The sequence below is a fragment of the Antennarius striatus genome, chromosome 13 (assembly GCF_040054535.1).
Source record: "Antennarius striatus isolate MH-2024 chromosome 13, ASM4005453v1, whole genome shotgun sequence".
NCBI lineage: Eukaryota > Metazoa > Chordata > Actinopteri > Lophiiformes > Antennariidae > Antennarius > Antennarius striatus.
In genome coordinates this window covers 16,693,050-16,708,308 of record NC_090788.1, presented here as the reverse complement: position 1 = coordinate 16,708,308, position 15,259 = coordinate 16,693,050, and the positions used below count along the sequence as shown (strand labels likewise).

The 15,259-nt window shown below is 39.9% G+C and overlaps 1 protein-coding gene across 6 annotated transcripts in view; it reads right to left on the bottom strand.

Annotated features, from left to right (window-relative positions):
* The window catches only part of nbeaa (neurobeachin a), an 80,598-nt gene that overhangs the window by 33,267 nt on the left and 32,072 nt on the right, over positions 1 to 15,259 (bottom strand). For 5 of the 6 annotated variants that reach the window (XM_068331063.1, XM_068331065.1, XM_068331066.1 and 2 more), the window contains exons 1-9: positions 14,568 to 14,681; positions 13,381 to 13,500; positions 11,670 to 11,816; positions 7,490 to 7,687; positions 6,775 to 6,908; positions 6,153 to 6,261; positions 5,492 to 5,644; positions 3,895 to 4,063; positions 149 to 228 (exon numbers count right to left, since the gene is read on the bottom strand). In XM_068331063.1, the coding sequence (XP_068187164.1) occupies positions 149 to 228; positions 3,895 to 4,063; positions 5,492 to 5,644; positions 6,153 to 6,261; positions 6,775 to 6,908; positions 7,490 to 7,687; positions 11,670 to 11,816; positions 13,381 to 13,494 (1,104 nt within the window). In that variant the 5' untranslated portion in view covers positions 13,495 to 13,500; positions 14,568 to 14,681. Of the gene's footprint in view, positions 1 to 148; positions 229 to 3,894; positions 4,064 to 5,491; positions 5,645 to 6,152; positions 6,262 to 6,774; positions 6,909 to 7,489; positions 7,688 to 11,669; positions 11,817 to 13,380; positions 13,501 to 14,567; positions 14,695 to 15,259 lie in introns of those variants that run through there. The other variant, XM_068331069.1, reaches the window with a different exon arrangement.

Genomic DNA, 15,259 nt, shown 5'->3' with positions numbered 1-15,259 from the left:
TTAACCCTGTCCTTGGCTGACGATTCTTAAATATGAATGAGATGCAGGGAATCAATAAACAACAAATGGAAAAACAAAAAACCTCTGTTCAGGACGCTGATCAATAATATCGGACCCACAACTTGTCAGGTGATGTCTCTCACTGTACCTTGAGTATCAGCTGTTTGAGGAAGAGAAGCATGAAGGCTCTGAGTGATATTATCTCCTTTTGGGATGGCCGTGGTCCCTCTAAACAAACAGACAGGAAAGAAAAATAATAATTTCCTGGTAGAAACATTTTTCTTGCTACAATAGCAATGATGAGCTAAAAACTCTGAAGTTCATTCTGGGTGAGTTCTATTGTTTACTGATATTGGATTAGGTTTTAGTGACTTTCCTGGAGAGCAGAGACAATCACATAAACACAAACCGTCTCTGCTAGAACTGTGATTCACTATTCGCCATTAACACTACAGGCAATTTGGTTGATCTGGATATTTTCTAGTTTTGTTAGTCTAAATGATTACAGCAAAATGGAGATTTACAAAAATGCAAATGATGGTGTGAATTAAACCAAACTGGCACTGTAATCCACAGTATCTGCTTTGAAGCTCTGCGTGCTACAAAGCCACAATCAAGCTTAACACAGAAGCGTTAACATGCATAACAATTCTTCATGTGGCTTCTCATGCATTACCTCTGTGTAACATCTCAAAGCATTTTCATCATTCCACACTGATTGATAACAGCCACAAACCTCCTCCGTCGTTAAAACTGTGCTTAAAGAGCCCTACTTTGTGCTTTCAGCTGTTTTACACAGCTGCATTTAGCATCAATAGAGGTTTTAATGCTCCCTGTTCTGTCTAAAACTCTGGAACTGTGTTTTCATTTCTTGCAATTGTATTAAATTTATTTTGGAAGTGTGAGCAAGATACACTAAACTCTAAGGGCTGTGATAATGGACTCATAATGGCAACCAAATGAATGGCTGACGGAAAATAGACAAAAATTGCCAAATAGTCAAATGATGAGCCACTCTTCACGTTCCCAGTATTTATTGTGGCAGTAAAAGCTCACTTTTTTAACTCTACTTTTTGACTAGTCATTAACAGGAAATCATTCAGTACAAAATTAACCTTGCATGTTTTCATAAACACTACATTACCAGAAGAGTTTTTTAATCTTCATGATGTTCAGCTTGTGAGCGTGTCAGCTTCCTCTGCACACTTCGCTGTGTCAGATGTTTAGGACAAGCTAATTTAATCCAGGAGGGTCCTGCACCAGCTCACAGTGTTTATCATGCTCTCAATGAAATTCATCTCTCGGAACATTTAATCTGATATGTGACCCGTGGCTGCGTGGAAGTAAGCTGGGCAAACATAAAAGGCTGAGGACGTGAGACGAAGAGGACATGAGGCACCTCGTTTCCTATCTCCGTCATGCTTTGCTGACCTTTGATCATTTTGCCTGCTCTTCACAAAACCAAAACATGACACTGAAGCAGTCCCTCGTGATCCATCATCCTTACACAACAAGCTGTTACATGCTGGGAAAAAGTGGCGACACTCAGCAGTCAATCAAGGTTACCCAGCATCTCTGCGTCAAGAGAGAGGGCAGAGGCACCAGGTGTAAACCCTGTTCAGCAGCTTTTAGCGCATTCGAATAAAGGTTTTTTTTAATGAGACAGTTTCATAGGGGCAATTTTTATTACCATCATTTACATTTTTAGACAAATTTATGTTTTTAATGAGTTAATTCTTAATTTATGATCCTTTAAATGCCTACATATATGTTGATTTGATCTAAAAGTGAAGTGAATCTCTTTTCATTTTCTCGTTGATCTACATTCAGTCTGCTGCTGCTCAGATGACTTATGGACGTGCAAAATATCCACTGGCAAATTGCATCATTTTACATTAAATAGAATTGTATGACAGAAGAAAAATGGGTCTTCGGTCAGATAAAATTTAATTAAATTTTGGTGCAGATCCAGATAAACGGGAAGATGGAAAATGTTTTTTCCCCACTTTCTTTGACACCGCCAGAGGCCAGCTACAATTCAGATTTTTGAATAATGTGTGATAGAATTAAAGGGTACTGTCGGAGCTTTTGTTGGAATGTACTCGACTGATTTTAATTTCTGTAGCAATGTTATGCTACTTAACAAAAGTAATTTAATATCTCTTTCTGTTGTATTATAATTTACTTGCAAGTTCAAGAACATACAGTACCTGACTAGTGCTATAGGCCTGAAGGGCTTGTTTTCATTCAGGCACACAAGTTGGCCATCTTTGTGGTCATATTTAATCTAAATCAAATGGAGGAATTTGCACCAAAATAGGAAAACCTAACTAGGCTTTTTTTGCAGAGCTTGGTCCACTGGGGTTTCAGTGCAAAAATACATAAATACAAAAATACAGCTGCAGCTTAGACACAGTCTCATTACTTCATACAGATAAAATCTAAATGAAGCTAAATAATACAGAATACAGTTAATTTCTAACAACAAAAGCCAAAATGTTTACAATATTTGCCTGTTTTCTACGCAAATTAATTCCATCACTGTATAAGACATTCTGTCAGTATGTATACAGGTACAGATATAATAATAAAATGCAGATTTGTTGCCCACAAACAGCATTTCCATTGCCTCTCAACAGCTCTCAATACAAGTGGCTAATTGCTGTTGTTATCTAGGCTTCTTTATTGGGCTCATTCCCAGCAGTCTCACAGTAATATGACCAAACAGAAATGAAGCCAGGCAACCACGATTAGAAATTCCAAAATCTCCCTTGGATCTGCCAATCAATTCTGTCTGTTACCATGGCAATGAGGGATGTAGACTCATAGTAGATGGTCCTGAGCAAAAGAAGGGGTTGATTCAATTAAAAGGTCTGTTATAACGTCTCTGCAGCTCTGAAAACAATAAGCAATGCTTAATTTATTGAATTAAATTACGTATATCATTTTCATTAAAAAAAAAAAAAAACCAGGATATCGGATTTTCAGTTGAAAATACTATAACACCCCTTTTTATGTTATTCGCTCTCAAATATAAACAAAATTTTCTCCAGACTTGGAAAACTTGCGCAACCATTCAAGACAGACAACAGATTTAATGATTTAAAAAATACCAGATACCGAAAAGCTACCTACTCTGCGATGCCTCACATTTCTTTCTAAGGACAGATTTATAACTTGTCATATTTCTGATGTAGCTATGTACAAACTATGAATTCTCATCAGCACAAAGTGTACTTGTCAGGTCACACAGCTCCACAGCACACCATTCTTTAACCCGAGCGCAATAATTATGTGACACACAAATAATGTAGATATTGTGGAAAGCTAATGGCTTTTGTGCAAGTGAAACATTCTCCTGCTCCTCTCTTGAAAACCACATGAGTCAGTTTTATATAAAATTACCCAGCTCCCCAGAAATATCCAGACACAACAGCTTGATAAAATTAAATTTCAACATTTCCATTTTAAAAAGTTCCCCATAATGGTAAAAATAAAGCTTCATTAATTCTGAGATGGGGAAAAATGTCTAGGGTTTCAGAAATAGTTCAACAACTCAATCAGTACTTTGGTCAGAGATTAAAAATCCAGTTGCAGGTTGATGTAAATTTGATAATGATTTTGTGTTATTTCTGTAATGGGCTCCAGTCCATTATAGTCTTATGAATTCACAAAAAATGAATAAGGAACAAACCAATGTATTTCCTTTGTAATATATTGCTATATTTTGTGAATAGCTCAAATCTAGCAAACCTACGTACCGCAACAATACCTGCTGTGTTTAAGGCATATAGAGAACGAGAACATAAAGTGGCACAAAGTGGACAGTAAGGTAATGCACAGCAGAGCGGAATTCAAATGTGTTGTGTTTGTGTGCTTTTTGTTTCCTCATACCGAGGCCTTTGGGGTTGATTCCACTGCACTCCAGTGGGTTGATGGCCCAGTAGTAGTACTTGAGAGTGTGCATCAGCTGCAGGACGGTGCCGACACGCCGGATAGTGGTATAGATGGTGGCGGTGCCAATAAACTCCGATGACAGGTACGTATAGAGAGACAGCTGCACCTGCATACACCCACACACACACACGCGCACACACACATTTAATATTCCTCTAACTGATCCTCTTCATCACAAATCTCTGAGCTCATTACAGTGACCACGACATTGAGGACCAGCCTTAATGAGGCAGCTCTGTTAAGAAGACTCAATTAGCAGGATACTGCAGCCTGACCGTACCCAAATGCGGCTCGTCTAGAAAAGAAAAGGGCACTCAAGCTGACTTAAGTGGCTTTCATTACATTAAATTTCACGCTAAGCCAATGTCTTTATCTACTGTGATTTAAAAGAGGTTTTAACTTCAGTAAAGCCTGAAATTTCTTAAACTTGTCACAGCAGCTTGGGTCTTGCTGTGACTGAAGATTCTACCATCCATGCTTCCATCTCTGAGAGGATTATGGTTACTACAAGTGCTCGGTACAGACAGTGGGCTCTCTCTCTTTTCAGTGGGAAGCAAGGGAGACATTATGAGAGATGAGAGTCCAGATTGAAATGTGATTTCTTCAAGTGTTTCATTAAGTCTGAAATGTGACCGAGGCTACTCTTGCCAATAATGAACGTGATAATAACATCCAAAGAAATGGGAAATAATGAGTTCTGTGGGAGACTGAATAAAATGCGCCTTTCTTTTTTTGTGTGCTCATCTTGAGCTCATTAATGCCACACTGAATGTTTACAGGGCGATTCAGGTAATTAAAAGTAAAAACACAATTTGCAATCATATGGGTTTGACCTTTGAACTATGTCACTGTGACATTTTAACTACGGTTGATGTGATTTTGCTGTCTGACATTCACACACTTCCAGTTCTCCTGAGCGACAGCGGCAGCCTGGTCTCATCATAACGTCAGCGTGACTCGGAGCACAGTGCTGCTACACCCCGTAGCCAATCACATGTCAGGGTCAGAGGAGAGAAGACTTCCACTCAGTAAGTTCTAGAAAATAATGGAAAAAAGCTCACTGGTGTGGCAGGAATGCCAAGAACACTAACATCTAGTGTGGAGAGAGGGGGGCAGGGGGTTCGACACATCTCTCTCCTGTCCTTGGGTCATTTCAAATGTCACTGCTAGTCTTTGTTTCCTTCGCTTGACTGTTCTGTTCTTTTCCCTGCATGATGTGCCAGCTCCTTCCTTTGTGTCCTGCAGCCTCCTTTGTTATATTATTGTAAAGAGCAATGCCCACAAAGATGGACTGATATCTTTCCACTTCATTTTAATCTCCCTACTTGTCTCAATTTTCTATGAAATGGGGAAAAAAACTACCTGAGCGTGAGAAGTTCAAAATATAATCTCTCAGGTTTTTTTTTTCTTTATTGTTCATCTTACCTGTTCAGAAACTGATTTCCAAAGTGATTCTCTTGTTCTTTTCGTTTGTCTCTTTGCAGCAAGGTCAAAAAGACACACTTTATCCGTCAATACATACAAATAACCAGACCTTGGCAGGGGTGTGTATCCAGATGGCAGCGTTGAAGAGGACATGGTCACAGAGCTGTTTCAGGAGTGGCGCTCCATGAGGTAAACCATCCAGGTACTTGGCAAAGGACAGGAACTGTTCAAGCACAGCCCTGGTGATGTGAACTCGAGATGACTGGGAAAAGGAAATTCAAGGCGTCATTTAACCAAACTGGAAAGCCCTGCTAACTTTATTTCAGTCTTATCTAAATATATCTAATGATACAAGGTTAATAAAGCAAAATTCTGTCTTCTTCAGATGTTCAGTAACTGGATGAGATTTCGTCTGTAATGCTACTATAAGTTATTATAAAGGATGACCTCATCCACAGGAGAGTAATCCACGGTTACCGTGGTTACTGTTGAGTGACAGATGACACACAAGTAGAATGAGTTCATTCCATTAAAGGTCTAAAAATAGCATTAGTGTATCGTGTTTCTCATCCCACAATCTCAGCACCTCTGTTCACAACAGCAAACAAGTTACAGTAAATTACACCAGTGATTTGGCTATGATGTCATTTTTCAGATCTCTCCTGGTTTTTTTATGTTAATTTTTTTTTTGCACATCAGTATACATTCACAACATGTACCAAAACATGTAAAGACAAACTTATATATATATATAGATTCCTTTTACTCACCTTCTCAAGCAGGTAACCAATCACCAGGAACCCCTTCCCTCCCAGCATTTGCTCCTGCATGGCCACCGAGCTCTTCAACAGCTCCACCAGGAACGCCAGCAGAGTGGCACTGCAATAGAAGCATTGTTCACACAAGTGGCAGTAATCTCATGCGCTGCAGTGTGCAAGTGTGAAAGCGTTCATGTTTGCATCACATCTCTGCATAAACACGTTCACCACCATTTAGTTTCATGCATTTTTGTTGTCCTCATGACAATAACAGTTAGCACAATGTGGAGAAGCAGCGATGGAAGCGTTGTGAGGAAGATCTTCGGAGTGAGAACAATTCAGACGCTTCGAAAAGTCATCGCTCCACGGAAAGCCACATAATTCCTTTTCTAAGCCCTGTTCTATATAACCTGTAATTTCTTCGGTGTTGCATAATTTCCAAGGTTGATCTTTTAGACAGAAGATAATTCTCACATGTATTGGTAACACTCTTCTTTATTCAATGTTTATTCAATGTTCTGATAATATACACATTAAACAACAAAAGAAAAATGTCTACCAAGCCAGAAACTATTAATTATAATAATATGACAGCATTAAAAGGAGTCAGTGGGTGTTTTATGTGCCCACTCACCAGACTGTGGTGTCCACGCTGCTGTCATTGAGCTGCTTGTAGTCCAGCTGAGCAAAGAGAGGGAACAGGACCTGGATGCCCCCTATAGAGTGGATGGCACTATGTATGGAGTGGGTGACGATGGCCTTTACATCCTGTGGGATGAAATTGGATTTGGAAAAAAAAAAATTTGACACAAAGGAACTTTACTGAATTTCATTTATTTCAAAGGTTAAAGTATTTTCATCAACTTGTTAAGAAATGAGGACTATTTACTTAGAATATCAGAAGGGAAATAAATGAAATTATTTTATTTTTATATCATGTTAATCATGCCAACATTTATTTGCACGGCTCTGTGAGGGGTCTTTGTGTAAGCTCCGTTATACTATCTTAATATCCTGAACCCAATATAACTTCACTTTCAAGACTAGCAGAATAACAAAACAATTTGGCTAACTGCCTTTGTTACAATTTCTGCCGAAATTGCTGGTTATACTAATCACAAATTGAGGAAGGAGAACATTTTGATAACGAGATACAGAAATGAATCATTATTAGGAAAGCAGCACCTCAACACAGTTAAATAACAAGTGCTTGAAGCGGTAGTTAAAGTACTGCTTCTAAACATGTGTTATCCTCAAACAGAATCTTTAAAAAACAAATTAAAAAAAAAACCGCTTCAATATGCGTTTACGTCCAAACGTGGTGGCCGCTTTGCTTGAAATTGACTGACCTGTAGCATGAGGGCGTGGGGTGAGTGGACGAAGATGGAGGGGTTTTCCCTGGGTGATGACTCCAGGCAGAGTTGGGCATCTGTGGCCTTGGCATTGTAGGTAAAGGAGATGGAGCTGGCTAGCTTGCTATCATACAACACCTGCTTGTGGTGTTCAGCGAGGTGGATGTCACTCTCTGACTTAAACTTGAATGTACTCTGTGGAGGAAGGAAAAAGATGATTCTAAAATGTTGTTGGCAAAAAAAGACGAGTGTGAGTGGAGTGTCAGGCTCAGGCTCAAATCCTCAAATGGAGTCCATTCAATTGAGGTATGAGCTGTGCGTAAGGAACACGGCATTAGCTTAATGACCGGAATAGTAGCCCGTCTGCTAATTCAAATAACCAAGAACAGGAGATGGAGCGAGGGAGCGGACATGTGAGGGACAGGTGCTCTCAGCTCCAGTCGTGTTTTCACTCTTTGTGTTCTGCAGACAGAAATACACATCAAACTGTCGACACGAAATGATGCCAACTTTGTGTTAAAACACTAAATTGTTAAATTTAAATAAAATTCTTCGTAACGGACAAGTTTTTCTTTTGTTTATCATCCTTAAGATGAGTTTAGGTCAGTCAGTACATTCAGGAAGGAAGAGCTGGTGGACTTGATCGTGTTTAACCAAAGGCAGGCATTTTCTCTTCTCTGCTAAATTTGCCATAAGTAAAAAAGATTATTTTTTTCTCCATGCAGGTACTGTAGGAGTTTTTCTTTTTTTTGGGGGGGAGCGTCTGCTTCTATGTCTATATTTGTCTGCTGGCACAGTTCGGTGGGTTCATGCGGTCCGCTTTGGTGCCGATGCACACACATGAAGGCCTGCAGATGAAAAAGCCAGGAGGTTGCATTGCCATCCTTTCACAACAGCTCCAGGCGAGGGACACTCTCCCCCCTTTGACTGGTCGAGTCCCCAGGTGCCCCGCTCCACCTGACAGCACAGGAACGCCTCGGGCCGCTCGCAGACCTCCAGGCCCATCTTGTTCTTAACCTTTCATCTGAAGTCTGCTGTAGAAAATGTGCTCTGAGCGGTTTTAACCACACAGAACCAAGTTTCACACTGCACAACAGAGGCATCTGAAGAACACAGCGCCTCCGATGTGTAACATTATAATCTCTGTCCAGGGGCTGACTAAATATCAGATGATTTTACGCGCCATTTTAATTTCCTTCCTCTTTCTGTCAGATTCACTTGTATCTCAGAACGCTTGCTTGTAAAAAAAAACCTATAACCTAAATGTGAACCATGATTTCCACACAAACATTAATATTCTTTTTAGCAAAGCATCATTTCTAAGAGTATTAAATAGTTAGTGATAGAACAACATGTCTGCATTCATGAAGCAAAATGGAAGCACTGAAGACCAACAGTTTATTGGAATACGCTTACTCTTCGGTTAGAGGCCCCTTCACATGAAAAAAACCCCACTGAATAGCCTGTTTGAGAAATTAATATACTTATTAAAATGCAAATTTTTGCAGTGCAAGCCCGTTTATTGTGGTGCATTAAAACATGCTTGTGCATATGTGCATGTGCTGCTGTGTAAATGTGAGGTTGCCGTTTCTGTGGTTGAAGGTTTAAAGAGCTTTGCTGACTCTTTAATGTGCAGGGGGATTTGTCAAGAAGCAGGAGGAACATGCAAAAGTGAAGGGGATGCACATTTTAACAAAACCTGACATATCTGTGCTCAAACACATATGTGCTCCTCACCTGGTTACACAAACACACACACAGGGGAATGAAAGCAACGAGTCTCGCCTGGCTGCTGCAGATACGACACAGGGCAGCAATAACAATACAAACACACATACACACACACACACACACACACACCTCTACAGCACACACAGCGATTCAGCTCAGTGATGGCCTCCCTGCATGTCCAAACAGATTGCAGCACTGGAAATAGCATTCTAGGATATGATTAAAAAGCTGTAAAATTTATTTTAAAATAAAATTATTGTCAAAGGTTGAATGTAATTTAAAATGGTTCCATATTAAAGAATTAATGATGCAAATTTTTAGTTTTAGTACCGATAAGTAGAACAAGACAAAAATAATATCCAAAGATGACCTCAGAATGAGAAAAAATATTAAATTTTCAGCTTTTGTGGCAGGTATTGATATTCTTTACCAAGACATAGACTATTACTGAATATCTAACGCTATAAAATCTACAACTTTTCAGTAAATTAACGACTGACAATGGAGGTGGGAGCTCAAACACACACCCAGGCACACAATACAGGTGTCCGAATAGACAGTCCATTAATTACGCCGTGTCCAGATTGTTGGCAGCTCTCTAGATGAGGACATCTGGACTCCTGATAAATTGTGCGACCGGTGACAAACACTCAACAATACTTGATAGGCAGAACACACACACACACACACACACACACACACACACACACACACACACACACACACACACACACACACACACACGCAAAAGAAGGGGGAAAAAAGCCACTATAAAGAAAAACAAGATGTTATGTTCCATCTTCTCCCTGTCATTAGGAGCGATGTGCTGAACTGCATACACACACACACACACACACAGACATTACACACACAGCGTGTCGGCCATCATGATGCACATCAAGTGAGGAGACCTTGAACAACCTCACTGCGCTGAAGTCTTGTTCAGCAGAGCGAGTCTCTATTGGCTTTTTTCTCTTCATTACCGTACAGTAATCCCTGACAGCGGCTCAGACCAAGACCTACAGCCATGCCCGTGGACGTGCGCACACACACACACACACACACACCCACACACACAGTCCTCTTCAACACTGCGTAGGACGTACTCCGGGAGAAGCCTGTCATATCAGCATCTGTGTGAAGTCATAAGAAGACGGACCGGTCCACGTTCACATTGACACAGAAAGCTGCCAAATGAGCCAAACCGCGGTGGCGTCCTCCAACAGAAGAGCGATGCACACTCATCGCTGCGATACCAGCACGAAGTCCTGCAGCTTCAAAACAACTGAGTCATTAATGGGTTCTAGTTATGTTAGAGGACCATTCTGGGCCATGTAGAGAGGAATATGAAAGATCAGACCCACCAACCTGTGAGCTGTGACAAAGGAAAGAATAAAAACTCATGACAAAGAACCATAAACCCCACTGGAGTGAGAACTTGAGTCTACAGTGAGCATTATTTTTATGATGTCAGGGAAGAGAAAGATAGAAAGGGAATGAAATGACAGAAGTCATGTAACCTCCTTGTACGTTTAAGGGCTGTCAGAATGCCTGTCCTTCCATGTCACCTTCAAGCTGTGGTGACCAAACCACAGTTCTGATTTACATTCTGAATTCGCTGAGGTACCAGCAGCTGTTCGCAAACATCACAAGCCTCATATATCCAGGCAGCCTCACGGTGGGGGAATCTTGACAGTTTTGGACACCTTCATAAACAAGCTGTCAGCGGCCCGAGGCATGCAAGTCTGCCAAAACAAGAAGCAGACAGCTGGCAAGGTGTTACGACATATAAGCTGCCACCGATAGCCAGGCCAAAAGGCAGAGATGATGATTTCTAAGGCTATCAAAACCCTACATTAAGAAACCTCATTTGAATATTTCTCTTAAGACATGAAGACTAAGTTCTCTTCAGTGTCTGGACTCTGAGTTTAAGGGATAAAACCCAACCATGAATATTCCCAAAATGCAAATTTCGAAAGATCAATTGGTTTTGTCCCTGAAAATCTTTATCATTACAGTTGTACTTAATTTTTTCTTGTGGTTAAATGGTTGAGTGGTTCATATTCTTCATGTAAGTAGTAAATAAATAAATATATGTCAAATCAACCTGCTGCCAACCCAAATATAGGAATTTAAACATGACTTGTGTTTTAATCTGGGTGAAAAATCAAAAAACACTGCAAAATCGACAGAAAGTTATGATAAAAAATTCCATCCACCAATTATTAAAACATTAGGCCACAAATTACAGACAGCCCAGAATGATCAATGTCACCAAATACTTCCTCCTGATAATGTGAATGGCAAAGAAAGCTTTAAGAATCACTGAAAATACAATCTTTAGGTGTCCAAGATATCCAGCCTGGCAAACAGCACGTGACATTGATCCACAGCGAATCATGCTGAGAACACATAGTGGTAAGGTAACAGGTAGGCGCCGTCTCACCTTGTATCCAGGTCCAAGTTGATGTATGGCAAAGATCTGAGCTGGGTTGAGAGCTTCACTGAAAACATAAATGGCTCCTAACTGACCACAAAACACCCTGTTGGCATCGGCTGTCTCCGACGAACCCAAGAAACACTTGTCATAGCTCTGGAAAAAAAGGAGAAAAAAAATCAGACCTTTCAATCACATGGTTAACATAACTGAATGATTTGTTGCAAGCATAGAGGACAAAAGAGCCACTGAAAGTTTCTTATATGGTCTATTTTACCATAAAAGCTAAGCTTGTGGTCACAGGTTTCAATATTCAGAACAGATTAAGACCTCTGGGAAGAGACGCTTGTTTACAGTTTGTTTACGTTTGCATTTTAAGACGTTTCAGGCGTTAAAATGGATTTTTAATCTCTGGTCATAATTTCAGGGCATTCTGCAGTTATGAACACAACTTTTAAGACTGGCTTGTTTCATTTCTATCGCCTGCTCTCTGTATCCTCGCATTTCATCTACTCCCTTCTGATGCCCTTTATCCCGAAAAGATCTTCCTATTGTCCTTCTTCAAAGAAATGAAATGAATTTTATCTCCAGCCTTCGGGAAAAAACAAAACTGATAGCGTCAACGTGTTATGAGATTTTTTTTTGCTAATTTAATGTATGTTTCTTTTCTTACGAGACTTTCTGTGAGCACCAAGACATAGAACACCAAGGCTGAGGTATTTCTTACAGAGAATGATGTCGTTCCTTAATAACTGCTGCAATGTCATGGAGCTGCCCAGGAAGAGAGCGTAATGAAGGCTCAGCTGCCACTGTGAGGTCAGACTACCAATCCCTTGCTAAATGGAAAAGTTTGAAGTTGGAGTTTAAGCAAGCTGTGCTGGAAATGGGCCCAAGGGCAACTCTGGGCCAGCTAACAAATGCAGAGGGCAAACATCAAAAAGTTGCCAACATTCCAACAAGGGGAGTCTAAGAGGACCCAGACAAATACAGAATTTCCAAAATACTGCTGGGATGAAACCACACAATTTAAAGATTTATTTATTTTTTTAGCAAGCAAGAAGCTTTTCTTTGCTAGAGGTAGTTTAATAATAGATCTTATTTTCACAACCATCTCTTACTCCTATCAGTTTGTTAACCGACTCAAAGGTGTTTCTGTGAAATCGATGTTGTTCTAGATTATTACAAAGTTCAAAGCATAAACACTACAACACTACAGTCATACTGCTGCTGAAAGAAACACAATTGCAATCCCATATCTGGTCTTTTTCACCTTGACTGTTCACGTTGTCTTTGTGCAACCTTTGTACAATGTTTTAACATTTACACGAGCATGCTGTGAAACCAAAGAAAATGTCTTTAGAGTGCTAAATTCATTATCCAGATTACTCAGATATTAATTTAGGAGTATGACAGTGGTACATCAGCTTTTCAGACTGGCTGTAAAAAAGCAAAAGTAGAATTTGGTTCAAGCACTTTCATCCACTAAATGTACAACTTTGTGTGTCAAGCTATTACTCTGTCCACCACTGCTGACAAAACACTAGTGTGATGGTAATCTGTACATGTAATCTGATCTGATTATTCAGTACGTGCTAAACAAGCCCAAATCAGAACTGAACAGATCCGAACCCAAGTTATTTAGTTATATTTATAATTAAATCCCATTTGGGCCGCTTTTGCATACAGCTAGAACATGTAGTCAATATCTCGGTACCCTTACATCATTAGTGTTGACGTGCCAGGCCATATCACCATAGGAGACCAGCTGACCGTTGACATAGCAACGTATCTCGGAGTTCCTCCAGCGGTTGTAGATGTGGACGATGCTGATCATGTACCACTATAAAACACAAAAAACCCATTCAGATATAATGAACAGAACACATTCATACACAGCAATACAACAGGTCATGTTGACACTTTTACTACACAACCTAATAACAACTGTCAGCTTCTGTTGAACAAAGTAAATGCTGTCGTGTTTCAACCGGCATCATTTTAATTTTGTCGTGCATTTCTTTGAGCATTATGTGAAGCACTTTGACTAACAGTATGTTAGTGAAATTCATTACACTAACTAAGGAGGCATCATTTCTAAAGCCAGTGGTGAGTGAATTGTGTTGTGTCCCTTTGCGCTTGTTGTTTCATAGGTTTGGTTTATGGATGAAAGCCTGTTGTGGTGTGATGATTCATTCGAAGTCTTTTTGTCATCTGTCATGTGTTTGTTTATCAAGGTACTTTTGTATGGCTGGGCAAAATTTATTCAGTACCGCAAATGTTCCCAATGATATTGTTGGCTCTCTATACACTGGGTAGCTATGATGCATGATTACAGCATGTGAGCCTCATTCTTGCGGCTTTTAAAGCTTTGCAAACAGAATCCCTGGATGAGGACAATCATGGGGACAGAGACTGGGTGTTTTGGGACGGCTTGAGGTTTCGCTAGTCTGTACATATTGGTGGACAATACCTCACGCTCATGCACTCACACACAAACACATTGACATGTTGGACCAAATGCTTTGGGACATGATGGCATATAAATTGATCAAATGGAACCGTTGGGAACTTCATTAAGCAGTGCACATATTCTACTGGGTCAGCAAAAAAACCACAGAAGGCCAACTCGTGAAATGATTGTGTGTGTGTGTGTGTGTGTGTGATGTTTATGTGCAGGACAGCTGCAGTTTGCTGACACTGTGTGCTGGTCTTAGTTGACAAGACCTGAGCTATACTCATCAAGACTTTTACAGTGTTCAAGAGCAGAAACAAGAAGAGAACATCAACACACTCCTGATACTGTCTCACCGAACAAGGAGCGGCAAATACCAATTCAGTACCATCTCTGACACCGAATGAAAGTTAGATGATAGTTATTAGATTTTGCTCGAGTGTTTGTATTTTTACCTTGCGTGGTTGAAAATCATATTTAACACAGTGCTGGAAGCCTTTTCCTTTCGACTTCAAAGATGTCACAATGAGGCAGTTTCCCACAAAATGAGCGGAGTAACCGATTCCTTTGCTGGTGCGAAAACTGAAAAAAAGAATCAGAAACAGTTACACCCAATTCCTTTGGCAACATATCATCTTCTGTTTTTCTGAACAACATATTATCATCAATTTGATCTGTGATGGACTGCTGCTGTATTTTTATTAGTGAAATAATATATAATAGAATGAAAAAAGTCAAAGTCCTTGTATGTGTTCGATCCTTGGCCAATGTGGATGTTTCACATCCATTTTTACGCCTGCAAATCCAACCACAGCAGATTGGAGGTGTGCATCCACGATGAGCAGGAGTAAATCAGATTGATGATATGTGAAATATGGTCACAATTTGTTTGACTTCCAGAATAAAAATAAAGAAAGCACAGTGTAGATGTATGAACAACTAAAGTAAATGTGTCAAATTAATTACATGTAAACAACCTTGGTTTGATTTGTTAAGACTGCCTTTTTCAAAAAATAATGACTTTTTTTTTTTCCTAAAAAAAAATTATATAAACAATGCGCCCTCGTTGTATTGCTGTGTAGGAATTTGCGTTCAAGGAACCACACGCGAATAACGAATTCCGCGATAAACTGTTTTATCTTATCAT